This window comes from Hyperoodon ampullatus (genome assembly GCF_949752795.1).
Source record: "Hyperoodon ampullatus genome assembly, chromosome: 5".
Classification (NCBI taxonomy): domain Eukaryota; kingdom Metazoa; phylum Chordata; class Mammalia; order Artiodactyla; family Ziphiidae; genus Hyperoodon; species Hyperoodon ampullatus.
This window is the reverse complement of record NC_136918.1, coordinates 57,119,665-57,138,567: the sequence shown is the minus strand read 5'-3', so window position 1 is coordinate 57,138,567 and position 18,903 is coordinate 57,119,665. Positions and strand designations below refer to the sequence as shown.

At 41.0% G+C, this 18,903-nt stretch overlaps 1 protein-coding gene across 2 annotated transcripts in view; it reads right to left on the bottom strand.

The window, feature by feature from the left end:
- NCEH1 (neutral cholesterol ester hydrolase 1) overlaps positions 1-14,169 on the bottom strand; it is a gene marked incomplete at both ends in the record, with an annotated part of 63,380 nt that extends 49,211 nt beyond the window's left edge. Inside the window, one exon of one of the 2 annotated variants that reach the window (XM_079704136.1) lies at positions 13,936-14,169. In XM_079704136.1, the coding sequence (XP_079560262.1) occupies positions 13,936-14,073 (138 nt within the window). The remainder of the gene's footprint in view (positions 1-13,935) is intronic. The other variant, XM_079704137.1, reaches the window with a different exon arrangement.
- Positions 14,170-18,903: the final 4,734 nt, after the last annotated feature.

Below are 18,903 nucleotides of genomic sequence, written 5' to 3'. Positions count from 1 at the left end.
CCACTGAGAGGTCAGGAAGCAGAGCGGATGGGCTTGATTCCATCCTCAGATTCCTCATTTCTCATGAGAATTTGACACAGATGACAACCCGCTCCTAGGGGAGCTCTTCAGTGGTTTTTGGTTTCTTTGACACTCTTGTTTCCCCAGTTTTCCTTTGTTCTCTGATTGCTCCATTTCCTCTGCTGGCTCCGCCTCTTCTCCTCAACTCTAAAATTTATTCAACACTGTTTCCTTAGGGGACTTTCATGTCTTTAGGGGATTTCAGTTACCAGTGACCTGCCAACAAATTTCTCCATATTTCCTGGACTTTCCATTATATAATTATTTGCCACATATTTTTGGCTCAGTGTTGTAGCTCCAGGAAGGCCAAGTGCTATTTGTTGTGTGAATTGCTATAACCCCAGTGCCCAGCACCTAATGATTGCTCAATTAAACAGGTGATAGAGGCCATGGTGAATTTTTTCTATTATGGTGGTCAGCTGAAGACACCTGCCTTTAGTATCCTTAGAGGTCAATGTCATATTTTCTAAGGTTATAGGCCAGATCTCTGGGCCCAACAGATGGCAATCATTTGAGCAAATCCAAAGCCCTTTGTTTAGGAAAGTATTAACCCTTAAGTAAAGTGCTTCTTTACTACCTTCACATTGTGGCATACAGCTCACCATCAGGGCAGAATTCAAGTAAAGCACTTTAATTTATATAACAAAATGTCATGTCACCAACTGTACCTTAGGTACCTAAAGTCTAAAGAACCCTTTTCAGGTGACACATATTATTCTAAAATGAATTGATACCTTGGCAGAGTCTGATGAAGATCTTTGACATAAGACAATGATAGTCTAAAAGACATTCAATTTCTTCAGCTTTTAGAGCACTAACTTCAAAGCCAGACTGCTTGAATTAGCGTTCTAGCTCTGGGAGTATGATCTGGGCAAGTTACTTAACCCCTCTGTGCCTCAGTTTCTTCATTCCTAATATAGGAATAATAGTACTTACCTCACAGGGTTGTTATAAAGATTGAATTAATATATATGTGAAATGGTTAGACTGTATGAGTTAGCTATGATGACGATGACTCATCTATCCAGTTAGAACATCAGCAAACTAAGCCCATGGACTCCAAACTTTTAACTGCAGGAAGAGGTTTTTAGTTCTTGCTGTATACCAGTCACTGTGCTAAGAATTTTATATACACAATTACATTTAATCCATATAGCAAGCGTTGAGGGAGGCACTGTCATTATCCCACTTTTATAGATAAGGAAACTAAAGCTTAGAGAGTTTAAATAACTTGCCCAATTAGTCTCACGACTAGGAAGTGCTAAAGTCACGATTTAAGCCCAGTAGCCATAGCCAACAGCAGTCCAGGTGAAAAAGATCTACAGCTGTATAGAAATCCACGAACCTGAGAGCAGTAGCTGATTGACAAGAATGATGGTGAAAATTAAAAATAAAAAAACTGCATATTACTATTGGAGTATACTGTAGACAATTGCCAAAAATCAGACTTGGACCAAATATATTTCTTATGTGACAGGTACTGTTCCAAGTGTTTTACGTATTAACTACTGTGTGATGATGATGACAAACGATAAAGCTCTGTACACATTATCACATGCAATCTTCATCATAACTTTATGGGCTAAGTATCGTGACCACTTACTAAATCAGGAAACACGCATAGGTTAAATATACTCTTCAAGGGCACACAGCTAGTATAGCTCAAGCCTGGATTTGAGCACAGGTCTTCTTAACCCCAAAATCCATGCTCTTAAACACTATGAAACTGGACCCCCAAATTTAGCAAATATACCATCAGTATCATGAGGTTCAAATAAGGATCTATAGTCAATTAAATATGGGACTCACTAAATATTCTCTCTTTAAAATTCAAAATACATGTTAGTATGGTAGGAATTCTGAAATGTTTCACAGTTAAAAAAGAAATCCTGATTTCTTTAACTCAGCATTTCCTAGTCTTATTTAATCATGGAACACTTTTCAATGTGTAACATATACTAAAACCCTCCAGGACTAAAATTTGTAAGTAGTACATAACACACTCTTTGCCTTCGTGATGCTTGTTCAATGTGGATTACACAAAAGATTTTAGAATGGAGTGGGCAAGTGACAAGGAGAGGAAGGGAGACTGAACAGTCATAACAGGAAGCTGTGGAATACAGTTGAAAGGGCTGTGGAGTCCAGCAGACCTGGTTCACGGCCAGCCTCCCAGGCAGTCAGTCATGTGTTTGTGAACCAGTCACCCAACCTTGCTGAGCTTGTTTCCCTTCTCGTTAAGTGAGGACATTAACTGCTATTTCACAAGATGGTTGTGTTTATTATTCAATAAATGGATCCATTATTATGCAGATATCTGCCAGTAATCTTATTCTATTAAAAGCAGATCATCTTTTAAAAGCAAAATTGATTTGTCTTGCTAAGAAAGTCAAGGAAGCAGGGATTATTGCTGCTCTGGACTTGCTTCTAACAGGGAAGAACTATGCCATGAAATGGCATAAAGTAGGAATAGTGAAATAAACATCTTGCATTTTAGAAAAGTAGACTTTAGAATGGTCAAGGAAAAGGTAATTTGTGTCCTAGGGCAGAGAAAATATTATGGGACAGGAAGCACAGAAGAGTGTTGGTCAAATTAATTTCTCAGGGGGCAATCATCAATTATCCATTCTGGAGGAAAAGAGAAAAGTAGAATGATACCAAATGAATGTGGGAATTGGCTAGTGATCTTTAAGGAGATGGCCTGTAATGATAACTAATGTTTAGCTAGAAACACTTGATTCATTACAAATTCAAAAACAACCATAAATCTACAAAAATATTATGAGGAAGTTAGAAACCCAGAAAACAGCAAGGCTTGCAAAAAAAAAAGTTGCAAAGGACAACAAAAAGCCATTTGGGGATAAATTCAGAGTCAGAAGCACAAGAAAGCACCAGGTCTGCCCTTTGGCACAAATGGAGTAACACAGAGGATTGAAAGAAAGCAGAACTATGAATTCCTATTTCCTCTATCATGAATGATCTTCAAGCCTCCCCTCTCAAAAACCCAAAAAACAAAAGCCCTAAAATAGTAAGAGAAAAATTATGTCTATCATAGGTGAGAAAGCTTATGATTTGGTGGGGAGCTTGTACGTAAAGAAATATCAACATTAGGAAAGAAACATACAAGGGCCATAAAAGAAAAACGAAACGCTAGCAGAGTATAACGGAGAGAGAAATTAGGGTTGACTGGGGAAAAAGAGGAAGTTTCCAAAAGAAATGATTTTTGAGTAGGTGTTGAAGGACATGTGGGATGTTGGCTAAAGTAAGAGGGTGGGAGGGCATGTGAGGCAGAGGTGACAACAGGAGGAAAACTGTCAGGATTATCATGGGAACACTGTGAGGCTAGATTCAGCAGCGTGGTACCAGGTTGGAGCAGACCCTAAGTGCCAGCTAAGGAACTTAGCACTTTTATTCGGCCACTATCCTAGGGAACAGGAATTCCGCCTGGGGGTGATGGATGGGAGCTGGTTCCCTGGAGGGTTAACAGTCGAATCTGGGCAGAACAGGGAGCACAGGAATCACTCCATAACTTTGTGCTGATTATGCTGATCAATGCAAGTCACATAAATGCAGGCTGAGCATATGTCCAGATTTGTCTGGGAATAGTTCTGGTTTAAAACGGTTGTCCTGGCATGATTACTAACAGCAGCCCCTATCACTCTCAAAAATGTCATGGTTTGGACAATAAATTATGTGGCTACCTAGGTATATGCAACTCGGGGACTATATCTTTGTGTTTAATAGCAGTAATAATAAACGTGTATTTAAATAGTTACAAACTAAGGAAGAGAACTTCCTAACAGGTAGGCTGCTAATGGGTTACAGGTGGGCTATAAGATATTGATGGTTAGGTGTTTCACAAAGGTAAAAACTTAAAGCCATTTTTTATAACTATTCAAAATTTATCAGAGTTGGCATTCTCTTTGAGAGCCATTTGTATAATTTTCTTTCTGAATCTTGTGAATTCTGTCATTCAAGCCCTTATAGATTCCCCTGGTATTTCCTCCACTTTTTCCTGGCATACAAAAGTCATCAAGTCTCTGACAGGAAAAAAGATTGGGAAACACCAGTGTAGATTAAGTTAATGGTAGGAGCTCAAAAAAAAGTCAAGATACAGTGTAGTTGTGGTAAAGTTATCATGAGCATTCCCAAGTGCATGGCCACAGCTATGAGGGGCCTGTCAGAGAACAAGCACCAGGGACAAAAATGGGCAAATCCATCATGGAGGACTTTGTTTTCAGGTCACCCTGGTCCAGCAGTGAGAACATGAAATTAAGAGTCTAGGAATTTTTGGGCTTCCCTGGTGGTGTAGTGGTTGAGAGTTCGCCTGCCGATGCCAGGGACACGGGTTCGTGCCCCGGCCCAGGAGGATCCCACATGCCGCGGAGCGGCTGGGCCCGTGAGCCATGGCCACTGAGCCTGTGCGTCCGGAGCCTGTGCTCCGCAACGGGAGAGGCCACAACAGTGAGAGGCCCGCGTACCGCAAAAAGAAAAAAAGAGTCCAAGAATTTTTATTCTAGTTCTGTTTTGCCACTATAACTAATCATTTGACCTTGGGGATATCATCGACCCTTCCTGAACCTGTTTCCTCACTTGACAAATGGAAATAACGAATGCCAGCCAGTTATTCATTGTAAAAATAAAATGAGATTATGTAAGGGAAACCCTTTGTAAAACCTGGAGTGCTATATACATATAAGGTATAACAAAAAATTATGTTCTTTAGGGTCTCATTTCTATTAGGGTTAGCCTCCTCCTCCTCTTACCGGTGAGCCTGTGGGGTTTCCTTGGTAGGATCACCAATCCTCCTCTCACCCCACACACATTCATTCCCACCAGTCCCACCACCACCCGTTCACTGACCTCTGCCAAATCCATGTTTCGAGCCCAGCTGTCTCTCTCTCTCTCACTCCCAAGCTCTGGTCTTGTATATGCAAACTATTTATGAACAGCTATCCTTAAACCAGTCCCATGGACACTTCAAAGCAAGGTGCCAAACTCTATTACCTTCACCCTCAGATATGCTCCTTTTCCTAATCAGGGTCATCATCACCATTCACCCAGTTACTCCAGAGTCTGTCCCAAGAGTCATCTTTGACTCCTTTCTCTCCTTCACTCCATATTAGCCTCCCACACTCCCTCCATCAGCAACTCTGGTCAGCCTCACTCCAAACCAGTCCCATTTTATTAGTTCATGCCCTCCCCTCTTACCTGGATAATTGCTTCCAAGTGGTCTTTTGCCCTCATTTGGTTTCTTAAACTCTAGTCTCTATACTGCCACTGAGAAAGACTGTTCTCAAACACAGATCTGAGCATGTGATTTCCCTGCTAAAAATCTTTTTCAGTGGCTCCTTTCTTGGCCCACAAAGCCCTTCATTACCTGGCTGGTGCTTCCTTCCTACCTTATCTCTCTGACTTCTGAGTTTTATGCTCCAGCAACTCTGAACCACTTTTAGAGACTTAGCTTGTACCATCCTCTCCCATTGGAACAATCCCTTTGGTTGGACTGCCTTTTTCACCCTCCTTTCTCTCCCTCTTCTCTTCCCCACCTCTTCCACTCAGCTAGCTCTTACGGAAAGTCAACCTAGCACAATGGTTGAACTCTTGAACTCACAGTATGACAGGCTCGAGTTGTATTGTGACTCCACCTCTTATAAGCTTTGTTATCATGAGCAAGTTACTTTTCTTTACAGTTCAGTTCCCTCCCTTGTAAGATAAGGAAAATAAGAACGTCCATCTCATAGAATTATAGCATAGATTAAATGAATTGCATGTAAAGCACATAGCACAGTATCTGGCACAGAGTAAATGCTGAGTTATATCCTTAATAGATGTTATTTTTACCATAAATGCTCAACCTTGATAATTCACAGTAGATATCAATGTGAAAGGGAGACATCTGTTCCTAATGCCCAGGTCAACATTAGATGTCCTTTTTAAAGCTCCTATAGCAACCCCCAAATGCCTCCATCATAACTCTTCCTCTGTCAGTCCAGTGCACAATCTGTAACTGTCAGTAGGTTTATCTCCCTTCATTGGACTATAAACTTCTCCAGATTAGGTGTGTGTCTTACTCTGTTTCACCAACTCCTAGCATTAGGGTTCAGTTAATATTCATTGAATTAATGATGACTTCTGAATTTTAATTTTGTTAAGGATAGGATATTAAAGTAGGATTTTAATTTCATTTTGGAAACACTGAAAGATAGATTGTTAAAATTTCATAATAAGACAGATTAGGTAGGGAATATAGCTAGGTTTGCCACTTGGAAATTTAATTATATGTCTTAATTCTTTATAAATATAAATGAAGAAGAAAATAAGTGATAGTTCCCATATAGTTTCACTTGGCAGTAAAAGTAAAAATATGCTCACTAATTTAAAAGAAGTAATTGTGCATTAATAGAATGTTTAAGAACAATTATTACACTTTCACACCTCACAGAAATGTTTTCATATCAAGCTCAAGCCACATGTTACAAATAGGATGTCCCATTAAAATAAAGTAATAATGATGGCATTTCTGTGCTCAGGGCCATATTTGTAGAGTTCTGGGAAAAATAAAAAGGAGAATTATAAATTAGGTATTGTCTTACACACTTGTAGCTGATTCAATCTGACCTTGATATTTGATTGGATTCACCAGCAGGCACTGTCTACCGAGACCAACTCATACTGAGCACCTGTCAGAACTAATGCTGATTAAATACTGTGCCCTCAAGCTATTCTTAAAGCCATTCTGCTGCCAGGTGTTTAAAGAAAATCCCATTAAATCAGCTAAAAATTGTGCTTAGTGAAACCTCTAATTTACATGAAGAAATATGTATCAAGGCAAATATAGAAGGCAGTAGGCAAAAGTTATTATTTACTAATGTTTTAAAGTTAAATTTACGTGACAATAGTAAACATTCCAATTCATGAATGGTTATAAAAAAGGTTACCAAGTTGGAATTCTGCATGGCATCCAGCTGAGCTGTCATTTAAACCATACCCACACAGTCCAAAGGCCCATGCACAGAGAATTCAGGTGAGGTCACATTAGATTTCAACAAGTTTGGAGATATTTTACAGGATGAAAAACCTTGCTCAACTAGTCCAAAAGCACTGCCATTTATAAGAAATAAATAAAGTCAGCAGAAATGCTAGGTTCAATAATCTCTCTTTTATATTATGTCATCAAAAAGATACGTAGGGTAAGAACTAGAAAGCTAGGAAATGATCGAGGTAAGACAAGCCACACTCTGGCTCTGAATTCTTTTGAGATACCATTATTACATTTAGTCACCATGTTTATCACCCCTCTGAACTGTACATAACCACTCCCTCCTATGAGCTTCTGAAAAACTTGTCAGCTCTTGCTTTTTTTTACATTTTATTTATTTATTTATTTATTTTGGTTGTGTTGAGTCTTAGTTGTGGTACATGGGATCTTCAATGCAACACGCAGGATCTTTCATTGCAGCACGCGGACTTCTCTCCAGTTGTGGTGCAAGGGCTCCAGAGCGCATGGGCTCTGTAGTTTGTGGCACACAGGCTCTCTAGTTGAGGGATGGGCTCAGTAGTTGCAGCGCACGAGCTTAGTTGCCCCGCAGCATGTGGGATCTTAGATCCCCAACCAGGGATCGAACCCGAGTCCCCTGCATTGGAAGGTGGGCTCTTAACCACTGGACTACCAGGGAAGTCCCTTGCCTTTTTAATAGCTGTATATTAACATGGCTTCTCATCGTACTAGGCTGCAATTTCTTGTAGGTCAGACTCAAACAGTAAGCTTTCAATCTGTGTTACATCTAAGTGACTGAGCGTGAAGCCTGCTATCGTGATAGCTGTCAAAGGATCCAGGATGTGTTTTTAAAAGAAATGTATATATAGGGTTGGCCAAAAGGTTCTTTTGTTCAGCTTTTCCATAAGATGGCTCTAGTAGCGCTAAGTTGTCTTTAACTTCACTCGAAACAATTTTGTTAGACTGTATTGTGACAGCTGTCATATCAGCGTGAATTTTGAAAAAACTTATCAAGATTGGTGAATTTTCATTTTAATATTGAAGATGGAAGAAGAAAAGCAACACTTTCAGCATATTATGCTTTATTATTTCAAGAAAGGTAAATATGCAACTGAAACACAAAAAAAGATCTGTGCAGTGTATGGAGAAGGTGCTGTGACTGATCAAACACGTCAAAAGTGGTTTTCAAAGTTTCGTGGTGGAGATTTCTCACTGGATGATGCTCCACGGTTAGGTAGACCAGTTGAAGTTGATAACAATCAAGTCGAGACATTAATTGAAAACAATCAATGTTATACCACATGGGAGACAGCTGACATACTCAAAATATCCAAATCAAGCACTGAAAATCATTTGCACCAGCTTGGCTTTAATTGCTTTGATGTTTGGGTTCCACATAAGTTAAGTGAAAAAGAACCTTCTTGACCATACTTCTGCGTGCAATTCTCTACTTAAACCTAATGAAAACGTTCCATTTTTAAAACAAATTGTGATGGGCGATGAAAAGTGGATACTGTACAATAATGTGGGATGGAAGAGATCGTGGGGCAAGCGAAATGAACCACTACCAAGCACATCAAAGGCTGGTCTTCATCCAAAGAAGGTGATGTTGTGTATATGGTGGGATTGGAAAGGAGTCCTCTATTATGAGCTCCTTACGGAAAACCAAACAATTAATTCCAACAAGTACTGCTCCCAATTAGACCAACTGAAAGCAGCACTGGACGAAAAGCATCCAGAATTAGTCAACAGAAAACACATAATCTTCCATCAGGATAAAGCAAGACTGTATGTTTCTTTTATGACCAGGCAAAAACTGTTACAGCTTGGCTGGGAAGTTCAGATTCATCCCCCATATTCACCAGACATTATACCTTCGGATTTCCATTTATTTTGGTCTTTACACAATTCTTTTTTCTAATAAATTTATTTTTTATTTATTTATTTTTGGCTGCATTGGGTCTTTGTTGCTGCGTGCAGGCTTTCTCTAGTTGCGTCGAGCAGGGGCTATTCTTCATTGTGGTGTGTGGGCTTCTCATCGCGGTGGCTTCTCTTGTTGTGGAGCACAGGCTCTAGGTGCTTGGGCTTCAGTAGTTGTGGCACGCAGGCTCAGTAGCTGTGGCTCACGGGCTAAGTTGCTCTGCAGCATGTGGGATCTTCCCGGACCAGGGCTCGAACCCATGTCCCCTGCATTGGCAGGCGGATTCTTAACCACTGCCCCACCAGGGAAGCCCCAAAATTCTCTTAATGGAAAATTCCCTGGAAGACTGTAAAAGGCACCTGGAACAGTTCTTTGCTCAATAAAGATTAAAAGTTTTGGGAAGATGGAATTATGAAGTTGCCTGAAAAATGACAGAAGGTAGTGGAACAAAACAGTGAATACATTGTTCAATAAAGTTCTTGGTGAAAATGAAAAATGTGTCTTTTAGTTTTACTTAAAAACCTAAGGAACTTTTCCCCAATATTTTTGGGAATTCCCTGGCAGTCCAGTGGTTAGGACTCGGTGCTTTCACTGCCTTGGCCGGGGTTCAGTTCCTGGTCAGGGAACTAAGATCCCACAAGCCATGCAGCACAAAAAAAAAAAAAAAAAAACAAAGAAAGAAATCTATTTTCTTCATAGAACAATTACTAAAATATTAATCACATTGATATGCATTGCACATTAATTTTGCTTTAGAAGTAGAAAACTTACTACAAAAAAGTTTTAAATTAATTTCTTATTCCATTTCATTGTAGAAAAACTAGACTATACAGATAGGAAAACTGAAGATATAATCTTATGGCCCAGAAAAAAAACACTATACTTTAAATTATATCCTTTAGCTCTTTCTATACATCTATATATAGATATATAAAACTGTATGTTTTGATAAATAGATATTTTAAATGGGATAACAGCATATATGCTGTTTTGTAGCATTTTCCCACTTAACACACAGTACAAATCATTTGTAGACCATTAAACTTTATTTTTACAACTTAAATTTTTTTACTGCATAGTTTCCAAAATATGGGTTTACCATATTTACTTAAACTCTTATTGTTCTTAAATTCTTTTAAATAACTGCAAAAAAAAGAAGAGAAAGGTTGCTGAATGTTCCCTCATATTTCTCATAAATGGCAGTGCTTTTGGACTAGTTTAAAAAGATTTCTGTACCTGTGAAATGTTTCTATCTTTATAGCTACAGCTTTGACTATATGTACAATTATTTAAAATAAATTCATCCAGAAGGATTTCTGGGTCAAAGAATAAATGCTTCTACAGCTTCTGATGGATATTGCCAAACTGCCCTCAAAAAAGTTGTTAAAATTTACATTTTCTCCAGCAGTGTATACTTCTCAATATCTCTCCCTGTACTGGGATTACCACTTTTAAAAAATCTTTGCTTGCACAGCATTTTGAAATGTCTTCAGAACCTCCCTCAAACTCCCTCCTTTTGTTCTTCTAGTCTCCTGCTGCCCAATCTTCATCTAAACCTCTCTCCACTGTCCTTCCCAGATCTATTTTTGTTTGTGCTTTTCCACTGCTCAAGTCTTACAATGGCTTTGCTATAACACTGAAAGTTGCCTAGCTAGTATTTTATCCCCTTAGACTCTTACAGCCAAAGTATCAACCAACAAATCTGACAAACTAATCCATGCTAATGTTAAGGGGTTTGTTTCCAGCCACATGTGTGAAATGTAACTCGAGCAGTTTAACAAAAATATATTATCTACATCAGCAGTGCATTTTATTTAACTTACAGGGCAGTGGTTCTCAATTTTGCTGCACATTGAAATCACCTTGGGAACTGTTAAAAATACTGCTGCCTGGGACTCATCTCCCAAAGATTCTGAATAAATTTGGTATATTGTGTGACTTAGGCTTTAGGATTTTTGAAGCCTCCCTAGGTGACTCTAATGTAGCATCTGTGTTTGAGATGGCTTAAGAAAGATCCTAAGTAGTTTCTTCTTATGTAATACTGGAGGATGCCAAGGAAGAAAAAGTACAAGGAACATAATCTCAATAATCTGACTCATCTGCAGAAGATAAAGGAGATTAGAAGGGGCAGCTAGGGGTGAATCATTTGCCAATGACAACAGGATAAGAGTAGCATTCACTTTCTTGGCCGCGTGGCATCTTAGTTCCCAGACCAGGGACCAAACCCGCACCCCCTGCAGTGGAAGGGCAGAGTCTTAACCACTGGACCACCAGGGAAGTCCTAAACAGTCACATTTCTTGATGCTAGGCAGGTGCCTGCTGTGTTAGGAAGTAGGCCAAGCCTTGTGTTTGAAGTATTGATAGCCTTTGTAGTTAAGCTAATCAACTCAAACTAAAATGATTTGGGTAACAAATGTTATGCCATGCAATTTAGTGACAGCATTCCAGGTTTCATTCCAGGAGGTAAACTACTTCCAGTTTGCATTTGCTTTATTGTTTCAACAAAGTTGGGCAGTACCACAGATTTTCCCCACAACCCATAGTGGCCCTTTGGGACAACTCTTAGAAGAATAACTACAACCAGTTCTAGCCATTTAAATACATTATAGCACTCTTACAAAGTAGCTATTAGCCCTATTTTACAAGCAAAGCTGAGGATCAGAGAAGGTTAGTAAATGGGCTAGCCTCAGAGCCAGCAAGTGGCCTGGCTGAGGTGGGATTCAGGAAAGCAGGACTCTTAACTTTAACAGTGATATTCTATTTACTACCAAGCGTCAAGCCATGTTTCCTTTTCCCCAGGACAATTTGAAGTGACATTGGTAAATTGCTTTCCTGGGTAGAATATGCTTCCTTGCGGTTTGAATGATCTTTCTGATATTTTACAATTCAGAGGACAAGTGATGAGAGCCACTTCTGTGCTAACCCACCTCCGGCCACAGTGTCAAGTAAGGACACTCTGTTACCTTATCTATCTCTGTGACCTGGCATTACAAACATTATCATTCCCAAACACCAGCTGAGAGCATACTCTGCAGAGGACTCTAAGATCCAAAGTCGTTAATGGGTTGGCTGCTTCGTTGGGGAAGAAAAGCTTTTTTCCAAACCTGGCTTTTCCCAAATTACTTATGATAGGGAAGATTTCCTTGGTGACCAGAAAAGGAAGAATAATTTCTGTGGCCACCATAGTAGTTTGACTCTTTTTTTTTTTCTGTTTTTCTTCTTATTATTAGTCATTATTCTTTTTATTGTAGAGGGTCATTTAAGCCACCCAGGTAAATACATTGTACCCGAGAATCTTTAAAGGGTTTTACTCCTCAGCTACATAACTTCTGGAGGAAGAGAGTGATTGTAGGGCTTCCTGTACAAAAAGTGCCTTTCTTGGAGCCAATGCTAGAGAAGGGAATGGTAATTCTTTCACCACGTCAACACTGTAGTAAGTAAGCAGGAGGGAAGGAAGAGGCTCTATAGCCTCAATGGACCCTACCTAAGAGACAATAGGGGACTTAGGGGTGGAGAACGATGCTGGATTCAAGAAAAGCAAAGTCCTAGGAATGTGCTACAATACCCTAGTTAAGGGACATTTTTTTTTTTTTTTTTTTTCGGTACGCGGGCCTCTCACTGTTGTGGCCTCTCCCGTTGCAGAGCACAGGCTCCGGACGCGCAGGCTCAGCGGCCATGGCTCACGGGCCCAGCCGCTCCACGGCATGTGGGATCTTCGCGGACCGGGGCACGAACCCGTGTTCCCTGCATGGGCAGGCGGACTCTCAACCACTGCGCCACCAGGGAAGCCCAAGGGACTTTTTGATAGGACAAAGCTTCAGAGACTGTGTAATCCTACACACAATTAGAACGGACATAGAAAAGGAACATCGACCCTCTAGGAAAATCATGGGTTTTTTTTTTCTCCCTCGTTGTCATTCTTGAAAGGAGTTTACCAAAATAATCCGAGATTAAAGCTCAAGATTGGGGGAAGGAAGGAGACTCGGTTTTGGAGGAGGGTTAGGATTTTAGATAGAGCAGGATGCTTAGAAATACTGTTCAGTCATAGGGCTCAGCCTTGACTACAGATTGTAGTTTAGATATTAGATTGTCTGGCACTGAAAATAACGCCTCTTACATAGAATAAACCAGAAAGTTACATTTTCCTGTCTACGGTGTTAAAGAAATACACACCCGTGACACAGTAGAGAGAACTGTCACCCTGCCAGGGTAAGCCAGGGTATCCTGGCTCAGGCAAAGGTTATCTCCGCGGCAGTTAAAGACAAACTAAATTCTGCAGGGCAGGCAGGAAAGAAATGGATCATGCAAACACCGGCTGCCACTGCCTCTCCAGCCAGCCAGGTCTCCTGGACTCTCTTCTTGGGCTGAGCTGATGAGTGCCACGCATGAAATGCGAGATCTGTGCTGTTCCCCAAGTACTTGGAGGAGCCCAGCCTGCTGCCCCCGGGAATGGGGGGCTCCACTGTCGGGGACATTGGGAGGTCACCCGCGCCCCAGTCTGCTTTTAAGGTGGCTGCACTCCCAGGAACCAGAACCCGTTTTTCCCAGAGCCTTCCTAAAACATTTAACTCACTCTCTGCCGCCCTCTATAGGAGAACAAAAATGGAGGAGGGGTGGTTTATAAAAGGCTGGAAGATCCGTTTCTGGCGCTGCAAACCAAGAAAGAGGGGGACATTTAGGAAAGACGAAGGATTAAACAGTCGTCAAATTCTATTCAAGAACTTCACCTTCTCCATTACCAACACAGACTAAGAGACACACATAGACCTAACCCTCTGCTAGCAAAGAGGCGAATGCGACACCCTGAAAACGTCAGCCTGAACCACCTTAAAAAGCGATCGCCTCATTGCGTTAGAAAAATTTGTATTCTCGTGGGACAAGGTCCGGAAATTCTGTTTCCCTCTTTAAACATTGCTTAAGAGAAGGGAGAGAGAATCATCACTGGGCTACGTCTCACCACTTGCTGTGCGCTCCGGAAAGTGGCGTCCAGCAGCATCAGCTTCCAGGGGTCGGACACGGAGCTTGGAAGGGGGATGTAGATGTAATAAGCGGCCAGCGCCACCAGGGCGGTAAGCAGGACACACGACGACCTCATCCTCCCCCGGATCGGCTGGCCTGCCGGGTTGACGAGGAGGAAAGGGCAATGCCACCAAAGACCTCAAGCAAGTTTCTGCAAGGGCCAGGCGCTCATTCACCGGTTTCTTACATGTCCAGGAGCCAATCAGAGGCGGCGTCGGGAGGAAGTCGGAGCGCTGACGTGCCCCCTCCACTGTGTCCTTGCAAGTGTTGCAGACACTTCAGGTTTGAGAAAGCTCTGGGGCTGCGCTGGGCGCAGAACAGCGCACTCCGGAGGACACAGGTGTGTATTGCACCCTTGTGACCAAGGGCTCCCTCCTGAAGGTTCCCAAACGGAAACACGCCCGGAATAGTTTCGGTGTGATGAGTTTCTGTCTGTCCAAACTACGTGGGCCAGTCTGACTCAAAATGGAGTCCGATGTGAGAAAGATAGTAAAATGATAATGATAAAAATCCACTGTCTTCAGCCAGATTTGCAATGGAATGTAAATTCTAGCTGTTATGTGGTGAGAGAAGGTAACAAATTCTTATAGCTGAAGCAATGCTAAGCCAGTAGTATATCTAGCACTCAAATCTTGGTTTCCAGATCTCATTCTCCAATAAAAGGAACCATGACTCTTTGCCATGGCACCGTGGAGAAAAGCCTGATTATAGGGCTGGGACAGGTAAAGTACAGGATGAACCTGTTGTTCTGTAAGATAAGGAAGTGCTAAAAAATGATGGGAACTGGTCAAAAGGACACAGGTGGCAGCTTGAAGGGTCTCCCCGTGGCTAAAGCTGGGATAATTTTAGCATCAAAATAAATAATAATGGATTACAAACCATTGAATAAAATAAATATCTAGGAGTCTATACTAATATAAATAAATAGGGAAACACCACGTGAAAAAAATTCTTTCAAGTGGGTCGGTGGTAGCAGAAAAGGCATTTGAATCCAGATTTCCTATTAAAGATGGGGTAGGGAAGGGGATATAGAATGAGAGAGATAAAGAGAGAGAGAGATAGAGAGAGGGAGTGAGAGAAACTTCACCAGCAGAATTACAACCAGAGATCCAGAAGAAAAAAATTGGAAGAACTGATTTAAGGAGATGGTTAGAGAATAACTCCAAACTTATTGATCGAGGCCTTAAAACACCTGGTACATATACTTTTGCAACTTAATATAGTAATTGAAACTTAACCTAATCCAAAGTAATGAAATAATCATAAATTTGGGACTGAAAATGAGATTCTTGGGAGAAAGTTGGCTTCCTATTCAAAGTTTGGAATAAAACATTTATATGAAGGGTACACTTCAATGATGTTTCAAGCATTCAAGTTTGAGATCATCATTTTATCTTTCTTTGCAGTTACTAGTTAAGCATATAAGTCTAAACAGAAAGAGATATATAAGTTTGTGAGTGAACGTATGTGAGTGAATGTGTGCATAAAGTTAGAAGCTAATCTCTACGGGTGATTACAAACAATCCCAGAGCTACCAACCGAATTGACAACTGGATTGATTCACATAATTTTCTTTCAGGTAATCTGTAAAATAATTCAAAGCTTTACCTTGTAGACTTTAATATTTTCTTCCTGGATTTTGATTATATTCATAAAATCATAGATCTCAGAGCTGATGACAAAACAAACAAACAACAACAACCCCACACCTGACCCATCCTTCCATCTTCAGCCAGTAGTTACAAGCTTGGTTTATAGATGAGTCTTTTGAGGCCCAGAGCAGCTTGTTCATAGTCTTCTAGTTGGTAAGTGATAGAACCAATATTCATTTCTCCTGCCTTTCAGTGCTCTGTAGCTTCCCTTCAGCAGTGCACTAAGAGATAGAAACCAAGGAAAAACAAAGAAACCACTATGCTTCTCAGTGCTCCTTCTGTAGATCTGAGAGTCTTTATAAAATGAAACCAATCTGAGATAAATTTAAACAGCTTCATCACTTGTTTCTAATACTTCATTCATTCCACAAATATACCTGGTCCACACTAGGAAATAAAGGAGTGGGGGCAAGGCAGTAAGGTCTCTGCTCTTTTTGATTTTGTGTGCTTGGTAGTGATGAAAGTTGTGAGGTGAGAGTAAGGAAAGTAGAGAAAGGAGAGCCAAATAATAGATAAATGATAACAATTAACAGGCATGGAATGCTAACCACAAGCCAGGTTCTGTGGTTAACACTTTGAATGTATTAACTCATTTAGTCTTCACAACAATTCCTATGAAGTATGTGCTCTTCTTATTCTGAAAACAGAGGCACCGAAGGATGAAGTGCTTGCCCCAAGTCACCTAGGTAGTGGGAAGTACAGCTGGGACTTGAGCCCATGGAGTCTGACCCTTGTGCTCATGTGCTTTACTGCTCAACTCTGCTGCCAAGTGGTTAGGATTGGGAAGAAAAAAGAACAGGGTAGTGTGATACCTTGTGGCTGCTTTAAACTGGGTGATGAAGGGGACTTCTTTAAGGAGATGCCATTTGAGCTGACAGCTGAATGACTAAGGAGACAGCCATGCAGGAATCTAGAGGGTGGGGAACAAGTGCAGAGGCCCTGAGGTGTTATGAGGTCAGGGAACAGAGACAGCGCTGGAGGGGTAGGGGTCATGTGCAAGGGGCGGGAGAGCAGGCACAGTCAGAGAGGTAGCACGGATGCAGAAGGGTGGATCGTCTAGGACTGTGTGGGTCATGGTAAGGAGGTGGCATGGGAAGCCATTGAAGACTTTGCAGCATGGGAGCAAGAGAATTTGATCTGTATTTGAAAAGAAGCACTCCAGCTGCAGTGTAGAGAACAGGAGGCTTTTTCAGTCATCCAGATTGGAGATGATGGTGGCCTGGATGGGCAGTGTTAACGGTAGGACAGAGAGAAGGGGCAGATTTAGAATACATTTTAGAGATAGGGGAGACAGGACATACTCACAGATGGTGAAGGGTGATAAAAGGAGAAGAGTCAATAAAATGCTCTGCTTCTAAGGAAATAATGTGTGATTTGATGTTTAGGCAATTGACGTTTCTATTTATACAGAATATCTTAAATTAGTTTTTATTAAGATCTCCTAATTATATGACATAGTAATATCATGGCTTAACAGAATTTTTACTTTTATTACTTGAAATAATTTACCCAAAATGCCATATACTACTCCATGTGAAGTGGGCTTCTTCACCTAAGGACAAGCAGAACTTTAGTTCAGCAAACACTTACTGAGTCCTGCTGTCTACAAAGCACTGTGGTAGGTGCTGTCGTGATAAAAATGGTCCCTTTCCCACAAAACAATGTCCACCCTAGTCAGAGAGACAGTCAGATAAACTTTTTATTATTTGAAATATACAAATTCCAGAGCTATAGAGAGGAGGAAATCAGGAGTAGATCTGTTCTAGAAGAGTGAGGAGTAAGAAGACCTACAAGAAAGGTGATGACTGAGCAGACTGGGCAGGTTGGACAGGAGTGTGCAGGTGGATATTAGGTAAGATCATCCCAAGCAGAGAGGAGAGCATACACAAAAGTCCCGAAATGTGGTATGAGATGCAAGCAGTTCAGGTACTTCTCGGGCATCAAATGCAGGAAGGTGGAGAGATTAAGCTGAAGAGTTAGGCAGAGGTCATGCGATGCAGGGCCTGGTGGGTTGTGCCAAGGAGTCTGAACATTATCCTCTAGGCAGTGGGGAGGCACTGGATGATTCACGTTAGATCTAGTGACAATGGAGAGGGTATGCGGTCTGGAGGAGAGCAGGGGAAGCTGCTGACAGTGTGTTGTTTCCAAGGTGTCCAAGAAAGATGATGCTATTGTAGTTCAGACTCGTAAGAAGTGTTGGTAATGGGGTTGAAGAGTCCGAAGAGATCTAAGAGGTAGAATCAAAAGGACTTGGAGAGGGAAGGAAAAGGTGATTTCCCAGATTTCTTGTTGAAGCAACTGGATAAAGAATGGTGGAAGAGTAAAAGATTTGAGGGAAAATGACAAATTCACTGGGGAGTATTTGGGTTTAAGGTTTCTGTGGAACATCCAAGAAGAGATATTGAGTAGACTCCTAGACAAACAAGTCAGGAGCTCATGGAGAGGTCCAAGCTAGAGATGTAAGTGTGGGAGTCTTCACCCTATAACTGAAGCCCTGACAGTGGAAGAGAGAGAAGCTAAGAGCTTGGGAAGTGTGAGGAAGAAAGCCAGGCCTGAGGGCCTTGACATTTACTGATTAGGAGAAGGAAGAGGACAAGCTGACAACAAAGGCCAAGAAGAAGTGGTCAGAAAGGGGACTGTCTGATCTAGACAGCTGAGTAATGATGGATAGTGAAAGTGAGAGAAAATCATTCAGAAGTTAAATTTATGGAGTTTCCTAACTGGATTCTTGAAAGGGGAGAGAGAGGATGGAGTCAATAATGACTTCAAAGTTTCTGGCTTGAGTAATGTCATCAACTGACATAAGAAATATTGAATGCAAAGCAGGTTTGAGGGTAAGATGATGAGTTCAGTGCTGTGATGTACTAAGAATTATATTCAGCAACATCCTTATCAATATGATCTAAATTCAGTGTTAAATATTTGATTAAGGTCAAAGCCACTACATGATATGTTGAAGAAAATTAGTTTGTGAATTACTGTATTTATACTGTATGTGCCTAATTTTCATAATCCCTCTACTGATTATGGTTTGAAGCTCATCCTTGATCTTGCCAATTGTGACATTATACTCACTTAAGACAGAAAACCTTGCCTTGTGTTCAAAGAACAAAAGGAAGTTTTTCTTTTTTCTTGCAACCATCCTATTATGGTATCATCCAAAGATCTTCACACACACACAAAAAAATCCAGCATGGACCAGCCTATGGCAACTTCACAAAAACAGCCGTGATGCTCCTTGATCGGGAGCATCA